General features: G+C 49.8%; 1 protein-coding gene across 1 annotated transcript; it reads right to left on the bottom strand.

Moving 5' to 3' along the window:
- Nucleotides 1-1,680: 1,680 nt before the first annotated feature.
- LOC144260046 (stonustoxin subunit alpha-like) lies at nucleotides 1,681-21,991 on the bottom strand. Its single transcript, XM_077808547.1, has 4 exons — nucleotides 21,897-21,991; nucleotides 15,914-16,045; nucleotides 5,017-7,071; nucleotides 1,681-3,021 (listed from the first exon to the last, which is right to left on the bottom strand). The coding sequence occupies exons 2-4, from the start codon at nucleotides 16,008-16,010 to the stop codon at nucleotides 2,492-2,494; spliced, it is 2,682 nt and encodes an 893-aa protein (XP_077664673.1). The 5' UTR covers nucleotides 16,011-16,045; nucleotides 21,897-21,991; the 3' UTR covers nucleotides 1,681-2,491.
- Nucleotides 21,992-22,663: the final 672 nt, after the last annotated feature.

Consider the following 22,663-nt stretch of genomic DNA (forward strand, 5'->3'; position numbering starts at 1 on the left):
GGTGGGTTTCTGGCTCAGGACTGGAGCCAGGCCTTTTAGTTTCTTGATCAGGGGTCAGGGAAAACGATCTTTGCTCCTTTCTGCAGAGGGCGATGCTGTACGAGTGTCTGGCAGAAGCTCTGCTTGGGTCTGCCTGGGTGATGCTGTTCCCCTGTTCACACCACAGAACGTGTCGTGTAGTCAGCAGAGCTGGAGTGAGCAGATGCAATTTTTATTTGGCGGTGTCCCTCCGTAGAGCAGATTGCCCCCCGCAGAGGTAGCTGCTGTCCCCTTGCCACGGGGCTGGCGGAGGAGGCGTCCCGAAGCTCCTTGTGTCAAAGCACCAGAGAGGTAATAGACAGAGGAGTCCTGCACTGTGGGTTCACCTCTCTTTTATATCACTGATCTGAGCTGAGGTGCTGAGGGGAGAAGGAGCTGGGAGCCCGTTCAGATCCAGAGTGGGGAGCTGTGAGGACCAAGAATGGTTTCTGGCCCCAGCAACAGATGAAGAAAATGGGCAAGGGGAGTGGGCCAGATAACGGGGTTTCCCCAGCCTATGGGAATGCTGGGTTCAGGAGTGGTATCTCTTGAGCAGCGGGCAGATTGTGGCTGCCTGCAGCAGCAGAAGCCATGCACCATCCAAGATGATACAGTAATGTTGCAACCAGCTTTAGCTTGGAAAATGTGTTAGGCCTAAAAATTCCCAGATGTGGGCAAATTCAATGGGCTATTCAGTTGTATCAGAGGTTGCATGACAAGATCCTTTGCATTGGAAAAATCTCCAGTGCGGGAGAAGACAGCATGGAGTCCACTCCTGGCAGCACAGCATCCACACCCAGCAGGGAGAAGGACCTGTATCTGGAGCTACGTTTCAGAACAATATATTGCCAAGGTAGAGTGGACTATAAAGAGAAGTGGAGCAAACCCCTAAGTAACCCTTCACCAGAGGAGACAAGGAAAACCAGCACCTTGGATTCTGTGAGCATCCTGACAAAAAGCTAGTCAGCCATTGCTGGGAAAGGAATACTGGAGAGGAAAGTGCCTCGAACAATGTCTGTAGCTTGTTAAGTTAGGTCTTAGCTATTAGAAAGCGTATTATTACTTCTGTTTGTTCATCACCCTTCCTATCTTTACACCTTACACTTGATATCACTTAAATCTATGACTTTTGTTTACTAAACTTGTTTTACCTTTATTATAAACCAGGTCAGTGCTGTGATTAAAGTGAGTGTTTGTCAAACCCCAGTGAAATTAATGAGCTGCGTGTATTGACTCTTTAAAAGAGCAATGAACTTAATTACTTGTGTGTGTTCCGGGAGAGGACTGGACACTACAGAGAGACAGTTCAGAGGCCCGTCTAGTAAAGGGTGCCTACTATAGGAATAATGGACTGAGTGGATTATTCCGATAGCTCTTCTAACGCTAGCCGCTGAAGATCCTCCACAAGGATGTGGGATCAGCAGGAGAGAGAGATGTAACGTCACTGTAGTTTGAACAGCGCTACAATAAATCCCACAAGGATTCACACTCTGACCCCCAAAACTATGAGATCCATATTGAATCTGCAATAATCAGAACTTCTATCAGTTAACTGGGTGGGCACCCTGAAAACTATCATGATGGAGTCAACGAAAAAAGAAAACACTTATCGTTTAATGAATATTCAATGTAGTACAAAATACAACATATGTGGTGGTCTCTCGTGTCCTTCCAGGACATCAGGTTCAGCAAACCTCAGACCTCTGAAAACCAGGAAATACAGATAAAGCCCATGCAACCATAACTCTGCCCCTTGGTGCTGGCAATAGCCATGGGAACGATCTGCCTGCTACTCCTGGTGAAGGAATTTGTTTGTTTTCTGAAATGTCAAATTTTGATTAGCTCTGGCATAAAGCAACACATTTCATTGTAAGATATACCTAACACACAATCTGACAATGGTCTGAAAGCATAAAGTAGGATTTTATTTCATAATTTCTGCTGCTAAAAGACTTTGCATTCCTTACTGCAAGAGAATGACATGTTTACAGTAGGATAGAAACACCTCTGAGCAACTCAGAGAGAAGATGTGAGTAATCATTTTAGCACAATGGTAGGGGCTGATCCTGGGGCAGGGTTCTGCCTTTGCCCCCTCAGACTGTGCAAAGGGCCCATGCTGCGAGTGGAGCAATTGTCCATGGCTCAGTTGGAAGCCCCCTGATGAGGACCTGGAGACAGTGCAGTGAGCTGCCAGCCTTGGGCCCTGACAGGAAGAGGGGGTGGAGATGCCGGGCGAGAGCCCTGGTTTTACTTTGCCCCTTTCAGACGGTGAGCACCACGGGGGATTCTGGCCAAGACCGGCACAGGGCTCAAAGGGAGGAGCTCCTGGTGCCCATTCTGACCCTGTTCACGGATATAATCCTACAGAACCATACAGCATGAGAACAAGCAGACTGGGCAGTCACTGCAGGACCGTGAGATGGGTCTAGCCTGCTCTGTATGGTACTGACAGGGCCCCGGGCTACCCTGAGTCTCAGGGATGGATACTCAGCTGGAATCCTCTACCCCAGACCCAGAAGAAAGGGAAGATTTTCTCCCCATTGAAAGAAGCCTGTGGGAAAGTGAAGATCGGGGCCAGATCATCAGCATAATTAAATGCCACCAACCCCCCTTCATAGTCCAGAGAGACCCTGATCCTGCTGGGTTCTCTACTCAAGGACAGGCGGGTGACAGGGGAGGTTTGAGCCCGATAGTCTCTGGCATTGCCCCATTTCTGCACCACCCAGACCCCATTCTCGGGGGTAAAGCCAACCTCTTCCTTCCTCAGCACAGACTGTCTAGCTACCCCCACAGCCCAGTCTCCGGCTACTCCTCCCTCCACCTTCACCTGCCAGGAATGTTTCCCCCAGGTGAAGCCCTCAGAGCCCAGCACACTCAGCAAATAATCAAATCTCTCCGGTTTGTAAGGCAACATCTGGCTCTCGGGGCCCCGGCTCATGGTTCTTCGATCATCAGACAGGACGAGCTCAGGATGTGCCGTGTCTGGATCCAGAGTCACATTCGCTGGGGAGAGACAGAATCAGAGCGTTATCGGCACACATGGGTCAATGACAGAGCGAAAGGATCGGCTGGGCCAGACCTGAGCCTCAGAATCTTCCCCCCTGCACTCACCTACTTCGGAACAATACTGTGTAACATATATGTATGCCAGTCGGTGCTGCTCTTTATACAGCTAACTATCGACACAGAGAGAGAGATAACATGGCAAAAATACTTCACTAACGCAGCGTTAAGATGCCTGGTGAGACCTTGCACCCCTCAAGAAAGTCAGTTCAGCAAAACTGAATCTTGTGAATGCCGGGAGATAGCTAGTTCAGGTAAACACCTTTGCAACCTTAACTCTGCCCTCTGGAGCTGGCAATGGCCTCTGGGAATTATCTGCATGCACTGCAGCTGTAATCCCTGTGGTAGGTGTTGCTGTACTGAAGGGTGGAGGAATAAATTGAACCATCTTGGAAGATCTGTGAGTGGGATAGGAGGTGATCTGGGCGACTGTGGCCCTCTGCACGTGTGTGTGTGTGTGTGTCCCCCTCTCTCCCCGGCCCCTGTGTGGGGTTTTAAGGCTGCACAGCTCCCTGCCTCACCCCGGGATATCCCCAGCAAGCCAGACTGTCTAAACAGGCCAGGGCCTGCGCTTTGCTTTCTCTCTGAAGACAACGAGCAGTGTATTGCCCACAGCTATATGTTTCCACACAGCTCCTTCTAAGCAACCATGTTTCTTCTTTTAGGTAAAAGCATGACAGAGAATAAATATTAAAACAATAAAGCTCGAAAGCTGACCTGAGATTTCCCCGTCCCCCCAAATCCAACCTACAGCTCTAGAAGGTTTTAGTCCTTCAAACCCCACATCTGGGTATTCTCCGGGGTTAGAAGTTTAGATCCAGAACCAGAGCAATGGCTGGGCAGATCAGCCATATCTTTATCCAACTCTGGCCTTTGATCTTTGCCTTCTGTAACAGGTAATCAACAGAAAAAACCCTCCCCTCAGAGCTTAACTTCAAAAAGCTGGGTTTTTGCATTGACCAGAGGTAAGTAATTTGCATTAACCTCACCCTAGGGACTCCCCAGGAAATCCACTTAATATTTATTGTCCCAAAAGTCCATACTTGTCTGGCACATTTTCAATACAGCCTTTTGAACCGCCACGTCTTACATCCATCACATCTCCTCACTAGAGAGGTTATACACAATCCTGGCCCACAGCAGTACATACAGTTAGTACAATAAGATCTTTCAGTGATATTGCAGGAAATTGCCCTATCTACAGAGCCCTATCCAGCTACAGCGGAAGCTCTCCACCTCCAGAGTCTCTTGGCTCCTCTGTCCACACGTGCTCAGTATAATCCCCTTAGTTCATGAGCAATACTATCTGTCCAATAATGTTCTGAATGTTGCTCCCCCCAGAGGCCTAGTGGGTGCCGTTCACTCTCTGCGTGTTATCCTCCAGTCAGTGAGACCCTTGTGGCAGGATCAGAGCCAGGGCTTGATCCCCAGGTCTGGGCAAAACCACGGTGGTAGAATATGTCAACTTTTAAAAACTATGGTTTTTTTAGGGAGTTGGGGGGTGGAGAGGAGATTGTATCCCAGGAACCCCTTGGTCAAATGATCTCAGATTTGGATCACTGACCCTAGCCAGTGCCCCCTGAGGCACATCAAATTTCAAGGCAATCCATGTAACCATGACAATTTTAGAGCACTTAAAAGAATGAAGCTTTTCACAGAAAGCTGGTTGGTACCTTAACTTGACCAGACCTGGCAGCCCAGTATCATTTGTACAGTCCCCAGCAGATCCCGGTGGTTGGGTTGGGCCCTGTATGCATTACTCCAGTTCAGATATTAAATTGCAAGAAATAGTTTGATTCTGAAGTCACGCCTACATTATACACTTGGGACATCTCAATTTTTCTTCCAAAGATAAATATAGTTTTACCTGAATGAACTACTCCAGAGTCCTGTGTTTGGGGTGGGAAGAAATATGCAAATATATTTAAATGTTACCTTTCTTTAGGGTTGAGATGCAAGTCTCTTCGCTTGGGTCACTCACAGCCCCATCCGCACACACAGCCGAAACCCGGACTCTGTAGGGTGTCTCAGGACTCAGTCCATCAATGCTATAGAATTCGGTTCTCTTTTCTGTCCTTCGTTGCAGCCATTTGTCTTTCCCCTCCTGACTTGTATCTCCTGCCTCCTCTTTATATTCCACCTTATACTCCCTTATTCTGACTCCATCTCCAATGACACTTGGACTCTCCCAGGTGAGGGCGATGGCAGATGAATCTACAATAACTGTTACGGGCTTCCCAGGCGGGCTGGTAGGAGGGAGAGTCTTCACAGGATTACTCACATCGCTGCTCTCGCTGAGCCCTGGTTTGCTCACTGCAGCGTATCGGAACTGGTACTCGGTGTTTGCACGTAGCCCTGTTACTGTGAATGTCTCTTGCGTGTTATTTACATTCACAGTCGTCCAGTTCTCCTGTCCTACAATTCTGTACTCTGCCCGATAGCCGCATATCTCAGCCCTTCCATAGGCTGCTGGGTTAAACTTGAGCTGCACACGGTCATGTTTGATTCCATCAATCAGGGGAGGAAGAGGCTTTGATGGAGCCTCAAAGTTGGTGCTGATCAGCTCTCCCTCCTCATACAGGTAAATGGAAGTGCCTGGATTGTCCTTGTCTGGAACAGAGGACACAATGAACCGAATCTTCCCGTTAGATTTGTTGACACTGACAAAACGTGAAAGGGACTTTGCAGATTTTCGAGCTTTTCTATTAATTTCTTGTTCCTCAAACCACATTTTAGATTTTGGTTTCTCAGCGACAGAACTGGCTGCTGCAGGATCATGAGTTTCCTTTATATACTGGGTCTGAAGCCACTGTTTTAAATCTGATAAATATGGCTCCTCTTCATGCAGTGAGGTGAATGTAAAGGAGACAATGAAGTCAAGCTCAGGGTTGAGTACTATTTCATCTAGTTCACTCTGAGAGGACACCACTTTTACATTGCTTAGGATCCTAAGGTAGGAATTCACATAATTCATCTCTTTCTCCTTTGTATCCAGAAATTCACTGAGGCTCTGGGTATTGAACGGTGACTGGTTTTTACATGACAAAATATCCACCAGGCCCCCTTCCTCTTTTCCACCTCCACGGATTAATGGTAAGAGTCCTGCTAGCTGTTTCTGGAAAGTCTGTCTGTGTTGCTTACACAGATCTCTGAACTGCTGGATTTTCAGCTTGATTTCGGGGAAGCTTGTGGCGATCGGACTCTTCACCATGTCATTGCATCGCATGTTTACTTCTGCCAGTTCCTCCAGAGCAGTCTGAGCATCAGAAATCAGTGAAAAGCTGATCTCACGCACCAGCCGAGCAGCTCTGGAATCCAGCTTGGTCAGCGGGTACAGCCAGACTCTCACTGGTACGGCCTTCTCCCCCTGGGCACCCAGCAGCTTGGGGAGGGTGGAATATGTTTGCATGGCATCTTCGAAATTAGTTGGATTTCTCTCAAGAGCAAAATCACCATGGAACTTGCAGTTAAATTTTGCAGCGTTTAATTTTTCACTTTCATCCATTTTGACAGCTCCTTCCCCTTCTATGGAAAACATGGGTATCTTTTTAATTGCAATCTGGAGCTTTCCCTCTATCTCACGTACATTCTCAGAAGAAGAAACTTCCCGATCAAACACGAAGAAAGCCTGAGCCCCGTACAGCACAGCCGTGACCACATGGGTGGCCGTGCCTTGGTCAAATACAGCAGGATAAGAGACATTCTCTGGTCCTAAATGGTTCATAGTTAGTTGCTCAAAGTTTGTTGTGGCAGAGTACTGGAGAGTAATTCGGGCCTGTTGTTTGGATTTTTTGGTGTCATTTAAGTATTTGGCAGATCCACTTACTTCAACCAGCCCCCCCAGGAAACTGGCCTTCAGCGAGGCTGTGACATTGAGGGCATTGGCCTTCTCTTCAATGGTGTCAGATGCGATGATCTCAAATTCAGTCTTGGGTTGTGGTTTTGTGTTTACATCCTTGTGAAGCTGTTCCAGGCCCCACAGCGTGATCCCTGGAATAGTAGAGACAGACACATGGTAACGTAACTGATAGATGCACAGGACACAGAATCTATCCATCCTTTAATTGTGTCTCATTTCTGAGATTGAAAAATAACGAGTGAAGGACATCAAGTAAACTGACCTGGTAACATACAAACATGCCAAGTCAAGGCTGAACTACACGGCTAAAAAACTTCCCTTGCCCCCGGCTTCTTACAGGACTTTGGAAGATGTGATCTTTTCTGTTTTTTTTTCATATATCCCTCTCCAGAATGACTGAGTTCACTCCCCCCTCAGGAGTACACTGTCCCAGGAAGCAAGTGCTATATTTATGATTGAAATGTCACTTCTATTAGAGAAGGAGGACTTGTGGCACCTTAGGGACTAACCAATTTATTTGAGCATAAGCTTTCATGAGCTACAGGGATGCATCTGATGAAGTGAGCTGTAGCTCACGAAAGCTTATGCTCAAATAAATTGGTTAGTCTCTAAGATGCCACAAGTCCTCCTTTTCTTTTTGCGGATACAGACTAACACGGCTGCTACTCTGACTTCTATTAGAAATGATCTGATCAATTGGATAATTGGTCTGAAATCAACAAGATGAAATTCAATAAAGACAAGTGCAAAGTACTACACTTAGGAAGGAAAAATCAAGTGCACCGCTACAAAATGGGGAATAACTGGCTAGGCAGTAGTACTGCGGAAAAGGACCTGGGGATTATAGCGGATCACAAATTGAATATGAGACAACCATGGGATGCAGTTGTGCAAAAGGCTAATATAATTCTGGGGTGGGAGGTAGTTGTCCTGCTCTTCTCAGCACTGGAAAGGCCTGAGCTGGAGTATTGTGTCCAGTTTGGGGCGCCACACTGCAAGAAAAATCTGGACAAACTAGAAGGGTGAGGGAAGAGCAACAAAACTGATAAAGGGTTTAGAAAACCTGCCCTATAGAAGATAGATTAGAAACAGTGGGTATGTTTACTCTTAAGAGAAGAAGACTGAGAGCAGAGCTGATAACGGTTTTCAAATCTGTTAAGGGCTGTTGACAGTGAGGACAGTGATCAATTGTTCTCCATGTCCGCTGAAGGGAGGCCAAAAAGTAATTGGCTTTATCTGCAGCAAGGGAGGTTTAAGTTAGATATTAGGAAATCTTTCTAATTGTAAGGATAATTAAGCACTGGAATAGACTTCCAAGGGAGGTTGTGGAATCCCCATCTGTGATAAATAAAGTGGGGGTAGCTCCCTTTGATGGACACCCAGCCAGTCAGTTAGCTGTAAAATCCCTCTTGATAGCTGTTCTTTACTTGCTTTACCTGTAAAGGGTTAAAAGTCCCCCAAATAAAGAAAAAAAAAGTGGGCACCTGACTGTTGCCGGCACCCAGTGCCGAGAGGCTGAACAACAGCTTGAGTTGGTTCGTTACCCGGTGTGCTACACCCAATAATCACAACGGGGTGGAGAAGCAGAAAAGTTTATTTGCAGCTGCAAAAAGGTACAGGGAGAATAAAATCTCAAATCCTGCACAACAGAGCAGGAAGTTACACAGGCTTTTATACATCCTTTTTCCCAGCACACTTATCCAATAGCAAGCTGCCCCAAGTATCCATATAGCCAGCCAATCCAGTTCCCAGCTAGTTCCCTGATTCTCTGTATCATTTGTTAAACTATACATAAAGCTGCTTTATTCAGCATTGTTCTTCCATATCTCCCCTGTGTGGCCTTGCTTAGTTTCAGGCAGTCTGACTCTGCAACATACTGTTGCAGATTCTCAGCATAACTGCTGTGTGTGCCTCCAGGCAGGGGGGCCAAGGACACTTGGGCCTAGTACGCAGAGCTGCTGCGAGTGCCTCCAGGCAGGAGGGGGGGCCAAGGACACCTGGGCCTAGCGTGAGGGGGCTTCATCGACACTCGTGGTCTTCCATCCCCTCGAGTTACCTAGTGGCCATGCCCCAGTGTTCCCAACAACTCCCCCCTTTGAGAACACTCAACAGCCTTGGCTCTGAGTTTTCTCACTTGGGCTACTTATTTCTTTACAATATGACTTTGCATAAGCACTTTGTGATAGCCCTGAAGAGAATGACTTATTAACTTTTGCAAAAGGGCCCTGACACATGATACTGCACAGCATAATACCAGTAATACAAGCAATACAGGAAAGAGAATTTTCAATAGCAGGCTAAATAAACCACCAAGCCAAGACGACAAACCCCAGCCTGAAAACAAGGTTTGCAACCAATCGTTTTCTGGGGCAGTATAGGCAACCTGTGCTCCGGCTCGGGCATGGGCCTCAGCCTGTACCACCTTTTTATAGATTTCATAACTGCTATCATTTACATATACACAACATCGGGGCCTGACGAGGGCACAAACCCCTCCTTGGGATGCCAAGAGATAGTCCAAAGCCAGCCTGTTTTGGAGGGAAAACGTCCTGAGCTGCTGAACCTCTTTATTTAATGTTTTTACTGCTGACCCTAAATCACTAACCGAGTCCTCTAACTCTAAGGCCACTTTCTCAAATACCATCTGTAGCCTTACAGTATAGCGGCCTATGCCTGCCATGGCTGGCCCGGTAAACAGTGGCGCTATTCCCAGTACAGAGCACCCTACCAGCTTCTCGGTTGTGAGGGGATTCTTCATATTGCCCTCTAATGCCGTAGTCAGTCGCCGCAGGGTCTTTTCTCGTGACTCAACAGAGGTGTCTCGGGCATTTTTAATCTTTCCTTTGGGCAGTATGGCAGTTATGGAAAGATGAGGAACTCCATGAGCTATATAACAGCTACCTGTCCAGTTGGCTGGCAGCACCTTGTAAGCCTTTCGGCCACATACAAAATAGTGACTTTGTAGGGCCCAGTAAGGACTGTTTCTTAAGGGGATTCCTGGGATATTTAAGGCTGCTTTGGCTGCTTTTTTAAACAATTTGGGAAGGCTAGAACTTTTTAAAATTGGGAAAGAAAGTTTGCCTTTGTCTGTTGTTCTCTGGGCTGGAGGGACAGAGCAGCCATTCTGTAAGCAGCTAAGCCAGGTATGATTATAAGCAGTGATGAGCTGCCAAAATCTTAACAACCTGTTCCCTGAGGGATGTGCCTCAGTATGTATTTTTTGTACCAACAGGGTTACCATAGGTCTGTATTTTCCTGGGAGGAATTTTTAAATTTTAAAAATTCCTCCCGGATGGCGATTTAAGAACAAAAAGGCCTGACCTGTCTGGGAAAATAGGGATGTATGTTAACCCTGCCGAAAGTTCTTTTTTAAAAAGATGGGCCTGACCTAGAAATTACCTCCGTTTCACACGTGTGGGTCCTCGCCACGCCCTGGGCATGTGCTAGGGTGACCAGATGTCCCAATTTTATAGGGACAGTCCTGGTTTTGGGGTCTTTTTCTTATATAGGCTCCTATTACCCCCCAACCCCTGTCCTGATTTTTCACACTTGCTGTCTGGTCACCCTAGGGTGTGCACAAGTGTGGGTCCCAGCTGCTCCCTTCCCCACTCATTGAAGCAGGTGTGCAGGGTTACTGCCCTGGGAACTGCAGGGCACCAGTGGACATGGGGACAGCTGCAGACAGGGGCGTGGGGCAGGGCTAGCTGGAGGCAGGGGGGCCAGGCTGGCTGTGGGCAGGGCAGGGGCAGGGGGTACAGAGCTGGCTGGAGACAGGAGGGTGCGGGGCTGGCTGTGGGCAGGGCAGGCGGTGCGGAGCTGGCTGGAGACAGGAGGGTGCAGGGTTGTCTGGAGGCAAGGGGGTGCAGGGCTGGCTGGAGACAGGGACAGGCTGCGGGCAGGGCAGGGGGTGCAGGTAGCAGGGCCTGGCTGCGGGCAGGGCAGGGGGTGTGGGGGTGGCTGGAGACAGGGGCTGGCTGCAGGCAGGGGGTACGGCAGGGCTGGCTGGAGACAGGGGCTGGCTGCAGGCAGGGCAGGGGGTGCGTGCGGCAGGGGTTGGCTGGATACAGGGCAGAGGGTGCGGCAGGGGCTGGCTGCAGGCAGGGCAGGGGGTGTGGGGGTGGCTGGAGACGGGCTGGCTGTGGGCAGGGGGTGCGGCAGGGACTGGCTGGGGACAGGGGCTGGCTGCGGGCAGGGCAGGGGGTGCGGGGGTGGCTGGAGGCAGGGCGGGGCTGGCTGCAGGCAGGGCAGGGCGTGCAGGGGTGGCTGGAGACGGGCTGGCTGCGAGCAGGGCAGGGGCTGGCTGCAGGCAGGGGGTGGCTGCAGGCAGGGACAGGCTGTGGGCAGGGCAGGGGGTGCAGGTGGCAGGGGCTGGCTGCGGGCAGGGCAGGGGGTGTGGGGGTGGCTGGAGACAGGGGCTGGCTGCAGGCAGGGGGTACGGCAGGGACTGACTGGAGGTAGGGGCTGGCTGCAGGCAGGGTAGGGGGGTGCAGGGACTGACTGGAGACAGGGGCTGGCTGCGGGCAGGGCAGGGAGTGCAGGGGTGGCTGGAGACGGGCTGGCTGCGGGCAGGGCAGGCGGTGCGTGCGGCGGGGCTGGCTGGAGGCAGGGGGTGCAGGGGTGGCTGCAGGCAGGGCAGGGGCTGGCTGCGGGAGTGTGGGGGTGGCTGCAGACAGGGGCTGGCTGCAGGCAGGGGGTACGGCAGGGACTGACTGGAGGTAGGGACTGGCTGGAGACAGGGGCAGGCTGCAGGCAGGGGGTGCGGGGGTGGCTGGAGACAGGGGCTGGCTGCAGGCAGGGCAGGGGATGGCTGGAGAGGCTGGAGACGGGGGCTGGCTGCAGGCTGGAGACGGGCTGGCTGCAGGCAGGGGGTATGGCAGGGACTGACTGGAGGTAGGGACTGGCTGCAGGCAGGGCGGGGGGTGCAGGGGTGGCGGGAGATGGGCTGGCTGCGGGCAGGGCAGGGGGTGCATGTGGCAGGGGCTGGCTGGAGGCAGGGTAGGGGGGTGGCTGGAGGCAGGGCAGGGGCTGGCTGCAGGCAGGGGGTGCGGGGCTGGCTGCAGGCAGGGCGGGGGCCGGCTGCGGGCAGGGTGGTGGGGGCTCGCGGGGAGAGCAGCAGGACGCAGCCCAGGCCCAGCAGAGCAGCCGGGGACCCCCCACGCAGCAGCGGGAGCCCCAGGGCCGGGGGAGCAGCAGCACCAGGGCTCGTGCCCAGGGCCAGGGGGCAGCCCACGTGGCTCCCGCAGCAGCGCCCCCGGTGGCCGGAGGAGGAATCACATCACTTCCCGGCCGGAGCCCAGCAAAGCCCCCTGCAGGGAAGCGGGTTAACAGCCGGTTCTAAAACTGCTTCAGAATTTAACACCCGGTTTGCGCGAACCGGCGCGAATTCAGCTCACCCCAGATTATAAGTCATCGGATCATGCCTAGAATGACTTATCTGAACTCCAATGTGTAAACAGATCAGAGTGTTTAGCCAGATGCGATTAGGGTTATTTATTTTATTTCTTATTGGCTTGTGGACTCCTCTGTCATAACCCCAGATGCTTTTGTTTGCTTGTAACCTTTAAGCTAAACCCACAAGAAAGCTATTTTGGGTGCTTGATTTTTGGAATTGCTCTTTTAAAATCTAGCAGAAGCCTAAATTCCAGATGAATTTTCTTTCTTTTTATTTTTAATAAAATTTCCTTTTTTAAGAACAGAATTGGAGTTTTGGTGTGCTAAGAGGTTTATGCATGTTGTTTGATTAGCTGGTAGCCACAGCTAATTTCCTTTGTTTTCTTTCTCAGCTGTTCCCAGACTGTTTCTCAGCTGGGGTTAAAGGGCTTGAGGGCACCACATAGGGAGGAATTCCCAAGTGTTCCTTCCTAGGTTCAAAGGGCTTGGGTGTTTTTTGCATTTGGTTGGTGGCAGCATTTACCAAGCCAAGGTCAGAGAGAAGCTGTAACCTTGGGAGTTTAAAACAAGCCTGGAGTGGCCAGTATTAATTTTTAAAATCCTTGCGTGCCCCACTCTGCACTCGGAGTGACAGAGTTGGGATTCAGCCTTGAGAAACTAAATGAATTCTTTGCATCGGTCTGCACTGTTGAGGATGTGAGGGAGATTCCCAAACCTCAGCCATTCTTTTTAGGTGACAGATCTGAAGAACTGTCCCAAATTGAGGTGTCATTAGAGGAGGTTTTGGAACAAATTGATAAACTAAACAGTAATAAATCTCCAGGACCTGATGGTATTCACCCAAGAGTTCTGAAGGAACTCAAATGTGAAATTGCAGGACTACTAACTGTAGTCTGTAACCTATCATTTAAATCAGCTTCTGTACCAAATGACTGGAGGAGAGCTAATGTGATGCCAGTTTTTAAAAAGGGCTCCAGAGGTGACCCTGGTAACTACAGGCCAATAAATGTCACTTCAGTACTGGGCAAATTGGTTGGAACTATCGTAAAGAACAAAATTGTCAGACGCATAGATGAACATAATTTGTTGGGAAATAGTTAACATGGTTTTTGTAAAGAGAAATCATGCCTCACCAATCTACTAGCATTCTCTGAGGGGGTCAACAAGCATGTGGACAGGGGGATCCAGTGGATATAGTGTACTTAGATTTTCAGAAAGCCTTTGACAAGATCCCTCACCAAAGGCTCTTAAGCAAAATAAGCAGTTACGGGATAAGAGGGAAGGTTCTCTCATGGATTGGTAACTGGTTAAAAGATAGGAAACAAAGGGTAGGAATAAATGGTCAGTTTTCCGAATGGAGAGAGGTAAATAGTGGTGTCCCCCAGGGATCTGTGCTGGGCCCAGTCCTATTTAACATATTCATAAACAATCTGAAAAAAGGGGTAAACAGTGTGGTGGCAAAATTTGCAGATGATACAAAACTACTCAAGATAGTTAAGTCCCAGGCAGACTGCGAAGAGCTACAAAAGGATCTCTCAAAACAGGGTGACTGGGCAACAAAATGGCAGATGAAATTTAAAGTTGATAAATGCAAAATAATGCACATTGGAAAACATAATCCCAACTCTACGTATGAAATGAAGGGGGCTAAATTAGCTGTTACCACTCAAGAAAGAGATCTTGGAGTCAGTGTGGATAGTTCTCTGAAAACATCCACTTAATGTGCAGCGGCAGTCAAAAAAGCTAACAGAATGCTGGGAAGAATTAAGAAAGGGATAGATAATAAGACAGAAAATATCCTATTGCCTCTATATAAATCTATGGTTCGCCCACACCTTGAATACTGCGTGCAGATGCGGTCACCCTATCTCAAAAAGATATATTGGAATTGGAAAAGGTTCAGAAAAGGGCAACAAAAATGATTAGGGGTATAGAATGGCTTCCGTATGAGAGAGATTAATAAGACTGGGACTTTTCAGCTTGGAAAAGAGGCAACTAAGGGGGAATATGACAGAAGTCTATAAAATCATGAGAGGTATAGAGAAAGTAAATAAAGAAGTGTTATTTACTCCTTCTCATAATACAAGAACAAGGGGTCATCAAATGAAATTAATAGGTAGCAGGTGTAAAACAAACACAAGAAAGAATTTTTTCACGCAACGCATTGTCAACCTCTGGAACTCCTTGCCAGAGGGTGTTGTGAAGGCCAATCCTATGATGGGGTTCAAAAGGGAGCTAGATAGATTCATGGAAGATAGGTCCATCAGTGACTATTAGCCAGGATGTGCAGAAAATGGTGTCCCTAGCCTCTGTTTGCCAGAAGTTGGGATTGGGGGACAGGGGATGGATCACTTGATGATAACCTGTCTGTTCATTCCCTTTGGGGGACCTGCCGTTGGCCACTGTCAGAGGACAGGATACTGGGCTTGATGGACCTTTGGTCTGACCCAGTATGGCCGGTCTTATGTTCTTGATACCATCATTGTAGGTTTTAAAGAACAGGTTAGACAAATACCTCTCAGAGATGGCCTTGGTGCACTTACTCCTGCCTCAATGCAGGTAGCTGGACTAGGTGTCCCCTTAAGGGCCCTTCCAGCCCTAAATTTCTATGATTCAGTGATGTCTGGTGGCGTGAGTTCCTCATGAGAATTATGTTGCTTTAAAATGTATTTCCTTTATCGAGTTTAAACTAGTTGTATTTTAATTTTGAGTATCCCCTTGTTATTTTTCTATGAGAGAGTAAATAGGTACTTCTTATTTACCTTCTCTAGCCCATTCCTATTTACCTTCTCTAGCCCATTCATTCTTCTGTATCCCTGTTTCACCTCCACCTTATTCTTGTCTCTATATGAAATATTTTGTTTTGTCTTTTCCTGTGAAATTCTCCCCAGGTTTCTAGTCATTTTTATCATCACTGTCCGAACTGCCTCGATTTCTGTGATACCCTCTTTGTGATGGGACGGCCAGCACGGAGCACACATTCCAGGGGAGCGTGGCCCGTTGATTTATATAATGCCATTGGAATAGGTCTGGTGGCATTTTCCATGCCGTTTCTCGGGCACCCGAGCACCCTGTTCACGGCTTGGCCTGCCACTGGACACAGAGTGGGTGTTTTCACTGAGCTGTCCACAGCGATGCCAGGCCTTTTCCGGGGTGGGGACAGTTCATATGGGTCACAGTGATGCGTGTGAATAGCTGAAGTGTTTCCTTCTAATGGGTCCCCTCATGCCCCGAAGATCTGTGTGTAGAGAGGACCCTTCTCACCGGGACCTCACCCCTCCCATTGGAAATGCGGGGATGAGCCAGCTCGGGGGCACTGTCCCCCTTTCCTAGACCGACTGCCGTGCGGGTGGGGCTGCAGAGATATCGCAGTGGCAGGGGAGCGGATGGGAAGTTTCTCCTAGTGCAGCCAGTGCTGTAAGGAGGGTCAGCAGGACAGCACCCGGGCAGGTTTGGATGCCCTTTGTTTTTTCCCCAACTCAAATCCCAAACCCAAATGTTCCTAAAAGAAACAGGTGCCAAATGCTTCTTTTTTCTGAAACACTAAGTTGGGCTCCGGGCTCCCCCCTGGGTGACAATTACCTGGGATGAGGGAGTCACTGCGGCAGTCGTACAGCATCCCCAGCTGGAAAGGGCGGCCCAGAGCCGGCATCGCAATGGTGTCATCTGATCCGGCCATTGTTGCACACCCAGACGCTCTCTCCTCTGTCTGACCTGCAAGAAAGAACTGGGGTTACACTTAAGTTTCTGGGGAGCAGATTTAGAATCGAGTCACTGGCTTCAGTCTTCAAAGCTTTTTCCGAACATTGCCTTGGTTGTAAAAGAAAGATGGATCTTCTAGTCTCCACAGGGGACAGGAGAGGAAGAAAGTCACTCAGAGATTTACCTCTCCCTTTTCTTGCCTCAGATTATGAATTCTAAATTTTACATTTCAAAGGAATTGTTCCTATTAGGAAGAATGGGAAATAGTTATAATTTGATGCAATTTAGAGAGATGTAAGCCACAAAGCAAAACAACTGTTGTATTTTGCTGCTCTCATGAAAGATCCCAGACGTATTGAAAGAACGCTGTGACATGCCAGCGAGCTGGATATCTTGATAGGGGGCTAAATTGCAGCCAGGGAGCCATAAATACCTGCTGCCCAATGGTTAAGAAGAGAGGCGACAGCTCTTACTTAATGCAAGCCAGAGCATGCCTCTGAAGCAGGGGTGAGCAAACTATGGCCCGCAGGTCGAGCCGTTTTAAGCTGGCCCATGAGCTCCCACTGGGGAGCAGGGTCTGGGGCTTGCTCTGCTCTGGCGCTCCAGCCGGGGTGCTGGGTTGGGGCTGCTCGAGCTCCCGGAAGCAGCCACATGGCCCCGCTCCGACAGCCGGGGGCCGCTCCACGCATATGAGCCAGAGAAGGGACATCCCCTTCCCTCACCACAACCCCAATTTTGTGTGCATTCATGGCCCGCTATAGAATTTGTATTCCCCGATGTGGCCCTCAGGCCAAAAAGTTTGCCCACTCCTGCTTTAAAGTCTAAATAAAACCGTACACCTTGCAGGCCTTGCACCTTGGAATAGAGCAGGAACATCTGCCAATAGATATAGCATAAGGAAATCTCCCTCTCCGAGACCATTCCCAGAAGAGAGTTAAAGGGAACAGCTCCATTTCATGTCTCTTACCGACACTTACAGAACCGCAAGCCACCCACCAACTGTCTTCCTGTTACACGTTTATCCCAGAATCCATCACACCAGCCTCCTCTTGATATGTGCCCACAGAGGGTTGTTTTAAAGTTTAAACTCAGCGAATGTATGAACTCAGGCCTTGTCCACATGGGGGTACGTTGGCACTGAGTTGACGCACACTAGTAGCTGTGCACTACGTAAGCCATACTCCTAGCATGCGCATGGGACAGCTGTGCCCTCTTTCCAAAATGCCGTACCCCACAATTGTAGCTGAGAGATTTCAAATGATTTAGGAAATTATTTGTCTAGTATTAGGAATTGTCAACTGATATTTATTGAGCAGGATGAAAATGTGATTGTTAGCTTATATATGAGTAAGTCTGTGAGTCTTTCATGGAGGTCCTGGAAGTCACAGAGTCCATGACTTTCCAGGACCTCCATGACTTCTGCAGCTGCGGCGGCTGGTGCAGCTGACCCTAGGGCTGCCCCAGCACCTGGGTGAGCCCGGGGCCAGCCACTCCGGCCACTGCTTCGGCGGCCCCAGACAACTGATCCCGGGCCCTGCCACGGAGCAGCAGTCCAGGAGCAGCAGCGGTGGGGTCCCGGGCCACCCCCCGCCTGGAGGAGCAGCAGCGGCGGTGGGGCTACTGGCCGCCACCCCCCAGGAGCAGCAGTGACTGCCGGAGCACCCCCCCAGCAGCAGCCTCCCCTGGAGCACCCGTCCTCCCCCAGCACCTAAGATTTAGTGAGGGGCATTTTTAGTAAAGTCACGGACAGATCACAGGCTGTGACTTTTTTTTATTGCCCTTGACTGGTCTGTGGCCTTTACCATGACGAAATCATAGCCTTATATATGAGCATTCAGGGAAGTATAATTAGTTGGTATTATTAAGCTGTGGTTTGTTTCGGGAACAATAGGACATAGGGCTGGAAGGAACCTCCTGGGTTGAGTCCAGTCCTCTGATACCGTAGGCAGCCCCGTCATATCGTCCCGTTCCTAAACTTACCAAGCTCCTTCTTAAAACTAGTCCGTCTGCCCCCACTATTCCTATTGGACGTCTGTTCCACAGCCTCAACCTCACTTCCACTTCGTTTCGGGGGCCGTTCATAGCGCTGATTTTGACAAATAAATCTCTGTTTTAGTTTGCGTCCTGGTTCCCTCAGGGATGCTCCTCTGGTTGAGGTCTATCCTGACAGGTGTCATCAGCTGAGACTGATGACGTTAAGTACCCCCACTCCCCACCTATGTGCAAAAAATTGTTGGTATCACAGCAATTTTCAAGGCAGTTGAGTGTGAAGGGGGATTTTAGACTGCTACACAGGAGGAGAGTTTCAACCTTAACTGTCGTGGAGCTACTGCCCCACTAAAATCTAGGTTCAAATGCTGCCCCCTTTGCCATGTGTCACGGGGTCCAGACACCCCAAGGGCAGAACAGGGGGTCCGAACCCCTAAGAACAGGCAATGGACTCAAAGGATTGTGTACAATGCTATTGTGTATAATAATGTTGAGTGAGCTCTTTTCTGAAAGCCTGTGATGTTCTCAACTTACTGATCACTGTGCGAGATGGATCCAGACTGTGGTTAGGGATTTATGTATCGTGTATGTAGAGTCTGGAGCTGGGTTCCTAAAGCTTCACCTCCCGCTCCCAGCAGGGTGGTGGCCAGCCAGGCAGGGAGGAGCTGCCTCCCCAGCCAGACAAGACTAACTCCCAGCACCTTGCATTGTACAACCCAGGAGAGACAAATGATGGGTCTCTAGTGTGCAAACGGTGTGGAGTGTGTCCCAAAGTGAACTGGGGGGCTGGTTTCAAGCCTTTGGGGTGAGGAACTAGAGGGGAAAAGGTCTGGCAGTGAAGAACTCGGGGTAGGTGGATTTGGGGACGCTTGGGACTGGAAAGGCTGGTGGGGTCACCCTGCAGGGATAACGAGGCTGCTGGAAGCCAGGGTGAGACCTTTCTGCCTGTGGGCTGGATGCTGGTGCCAGGGCTCCGAGCCAGAGCCACACAGGATTAAGGGACCCACGGTCACAGGGCAGGTGGTGACAGACCCCCTGACTGCTCTGGGGGATCCCCAGAATGTCACACTGCGATATCAGAATGCTTCACATCTCGGCGCGCGCTGTGTCTTGTCACTATTCCCTGTATAACATCAATACAGATTAACCCTCTCTTTGCCACCCTCTCAGCTGCAGCCCGTGGCCAGACTCATCCCACACTGGCACTGCGGCTGGTGCAGGGGGGTGGCTCGTACGCTCAGGGGTGCCTTAACTTGTGTCCTGCCTCAGTGATTCCTCTGGGCCATTGCAGAGATGTAAGAATGCCCCTGCCATGTCTCCTCCAGCCCCTGGCGCACCCCAGAACACCCCGATACCCCTCTGTGCTGGGGTCTTGGAGAGGGGGCCTAGGGGCTCTCTGAGGTGGGGGTTGTCATAAATATAAAGGGAAGGGTAAACCCCTTTAAAATCCCTCCTGGCCAGAGGAAAAATCCTCTTACCTGTAAAGGGTTAAGAAGCTAAAGGTAACCTCGCTGGCACCTGACCAAAATGACCAATGAGGAGACAAGATACTTTCAAAAGCTGGGAGGAGGGAGAGAAACAAGGGGTCTGTGTCTGTGGGTAGGCTGCTTTGGCCAGGGATAGATCAGGAATGGAGTCTTAGAACGTTTAGTAAGTAATCTAGCTAGGTACATGTTAGATTATGATTTCTTTAAATGGCTGAGAAAAGAATTGTGCTGTATAGAATAACTATTTCTGTCGGTGTATCTTTTTTGTAACTTAAGGTTTTGCCTAGAGGGATTCTCTATGTTTTGAATCTAATTACCCTGTAAGGTATCTACCATCCTGATTTTACAGAGGTGATTCCTTTACTTCTATTTACTCCTATTTCTATTAAAAGTCTTCTTGTAAGAAGACTGAATGCTTCTTCATTGTTCTCAGATCCAAGGGTTTGGGTCTGTGGTCACCTATGCAAATTGGTGAGGATTTTTACCAAACCTTGTCCAGGAAGTGGGGTGCAAGGGTTGGGAGGATTTTGGGGGGAAAGACGTGTCCAAACTACGTTTCCCAGTAAACCCAGTTAGAATTTGGTGCTGGCAGTGGATATTCCAAGGACAAAGGATAAAATTAATTTGTACCTTGGGGAAGTTTTAACCTAAGCTGGTAAAAGTAAGCTTAGGAGGTTTTCATGCAGGTCCCCACATCTGTACCCTAGAGTTCAGAGTGAGGGAGGAACCTTGACAGGGCTATTATCCAAGGGGCTGTATCAATATCTTCTACTGTATCAAAATCTCCAACTTCCCTGCTTTCACCTCATTCCCCTCCTGTCTATCACAAATGCTGCTGCTAAAGTCACTCCCTCTCCAAGCGCATTCTGTCCTCCTCACTTCCCCTCACTGACTTCTGGCCTGTTACCACGTTCAATCCAACTTCTGTGGGCCTGAGCCCCATTGCCCTGCACCTTGTCACCTACGCCAGCGCAAAATGGATGTAAAGCATTGCCCAGCAGGAACGAAAGTACTTCACACCCCAAAGTACACTGGTGTAATTCACTTCACAAGGGTCCCGGTGACAGGAAATCAGAGTCACTGAGCAGAGTCCAGCCTGTTACATGCGTCATCTCCCTGTATCCTGCTTCCTTGGTTTCATCTCTCGCTCTCTCTCTGTGGCTCTGGCTCTTTAGGACCTCTCACTGCCCAGTCCTACGTTTCAGCTTCTCCCCAGACAGCTCCTCTGGATCTCATCCCCAGACCATGGACAAATCCTGCTGCTCCTGCCTCCACAATGTCTGTAAGAGCCAACCTTTCCTCTCCAGCCTGACCGCTAAACCTCTTGTCCTCCTGGATCATCTCCAACGTGAATTACTGCAACCTCCCCCTCTCTGGCCTCCCGGATACCCACATCACAGCTCCCCAATGCAAGACGCTGCTGCGAAAATAATCTTCCCAGCCTGTCATTCTGACCAGACGACTCCCTCTTTCGATCTCCCCACTGGCTCTTCCCTACTTCACTGCACGTGGTTCAAACTTCTTGTCCTCACCTCCACAGCCCTGCATAATGCCAGCCCTGTCCGCATCCCTGACTTAGTCCTTTATCACGTCACCCGCCATCCCCTCTGCAGCACCAGGAATGCCATGCTCAGTGCCCATTCATCTGCTTCTGCCAAACCAGCTTTGTGCCTGGTGATACCCTCCACTCTGGGAATGCCCTGTCCAGCGAGCTCACCGAGTCCTCACCCGGTCCCCACGTTTCCCTCCAGGATTCCCACCAGGAGCCAGTGAACAACATCGATTATTATTAAATCTTTTAAAAAATAAAACTAAGCTGCTTGTGGCAGGGACTCTGTGTGTGTGCGTACATACACAGATGTCTTATGTGTTTGTGCAGCACCTAAAACAGTGAGGCCTCGATTCTGATAAAAGATAAATAATAAAAAGTTCAGAGTAAGTCCCCAGGATGTGCAGGTGTCTGTGTGGCTGTAACCTTCCCCCTCCCTCCCCACGGTTGGGTACCCGTATTCCTCACGTCATTCTCTGCTCAGCCTGGATCTATCTGAGGTGGGACCATGTTGTTCTATTTCTAGCCCAAGATTTCCAGAAGGGATCAGTCACTGTGGGTGCCTCAGTTTTCAGGTGCCCAACTGGAGACCCTTCAAGGGGCCTGATTTCCAGGGGTGGGTGCTCAGCACATTCTGAGAGTCAGGCGCCTCTGAGCTGTGTCAAGCCAGGCCCCCGACTCCACGAGTCACTTTTGACAACCTTGGCCATAGTGTGAAGTGCCCAGAATGTTGGGGCTGTAAAAACACCCACTGCTGTTAACAAACCACGGAGGAGAATTTTCAATGCTTTCACAACTGTTACAAGCCCCTCTTTCAAACTCACACACAACACGGTACCTTGGTGCTGTTAATTCAGCTCGGAGACCCAACGTGTATTCTTCCTTCACGGGCTGCTGGTCCCTGCGGCCTGCACGCCGTCCACCGGAGCTGTGGGGCTTTCACAGAAAAGTGGAACTTTTACATGGTTTCCTCTATTTATAATCCAGTTTCGGATTCTATCTTACACAATTAAACTGTTTTCCATTGCACTTTCTATATGGGGTCAAGCCCAGGGCCTTTAGGAATTGCTTGGTCAGTGAACTCCATTTACAGGAAAACAGCTTGGAGCTTTGCATGGTGACAGGTTTCAGAGTGGTAGCCGTGTTAGTCTCTATCAGCAAAAACAACGAGGAGTCCTTGTGGCACCTTCGAGACTAACAAATTTATTTAGGCATCAGCTTTTTAGCTCACGAAAGCTTATGCCCAAATAAATTGGTTAGTCTCGAAGGTGCCACAAGGACTCCTCGTTGTTTTAGCTTGGAGCTGGTTTACCAGAGTTGTCTTCTCAGATCAGTTCTCAGAAAACAAGAACCCAGGAGACAACCTGGCAAGCGCAGCTCTGTTCCTGGTTACTCAGGGTGGCGAGTTGTATGGGCCCCTGGTGCCTGAGCTCCAGCAAATTCAGGGCCTGGGAGTCCGGCTCCACCAATGTTCGGGACCACGCCTCTTCCCTGGCTCGGCCTGCAGCCCCTGCACCCCCTCCCCAGAGCATCCCCCAGCCCTGTCTACTGCCCCAGTGCCTCCCCCACCCCCACCTGCCGTCCCTGCGCCCCACCTGCACCCCA

This window comes from Eretmochelys imbricata, chromosome 2 (assembly GCF_965152235.1).
Source record: "Eretmochelys imbricata isolate rEreImb1 chromosome 2, rEreImb1.hap1, whole genome shotgun sequence".
In the NCBI taxonomy this organism is placed as follows: Eukaryota; Metazoa; Chordata; order Testudines; family Cheloniidae; genus Eretmochelys; species Eretmochelys imbricata.

What these genes read in the sequence shown, in the direction of transcription:
- LOC144260046 (XM_077808547.1), bottom strand. Translation starts at nt 16,010, where the DNA reads ATGGCCGGATCAGATGACACCATTGCGATGCCGGCTCTGGGCCGCCCT. An exon ending in CAGTGACTCCCTCATCCCAG is followed by an intron (nt 7,072 to 15,913) that starts GTAATTGTCACC and finishes CTACTATTCCAG; the next exon opens with GGATCACGCTGTGGGGCCTG. An exon ending in CATCTCAACCCTAAAGAAAG is followed by an intron (nt 3,022 to 5,016) that starts GTAACATTTAAA and finishes GTCTCTCCCCAG; the next exon opens with CGAATGTGACTCTGGATCCA.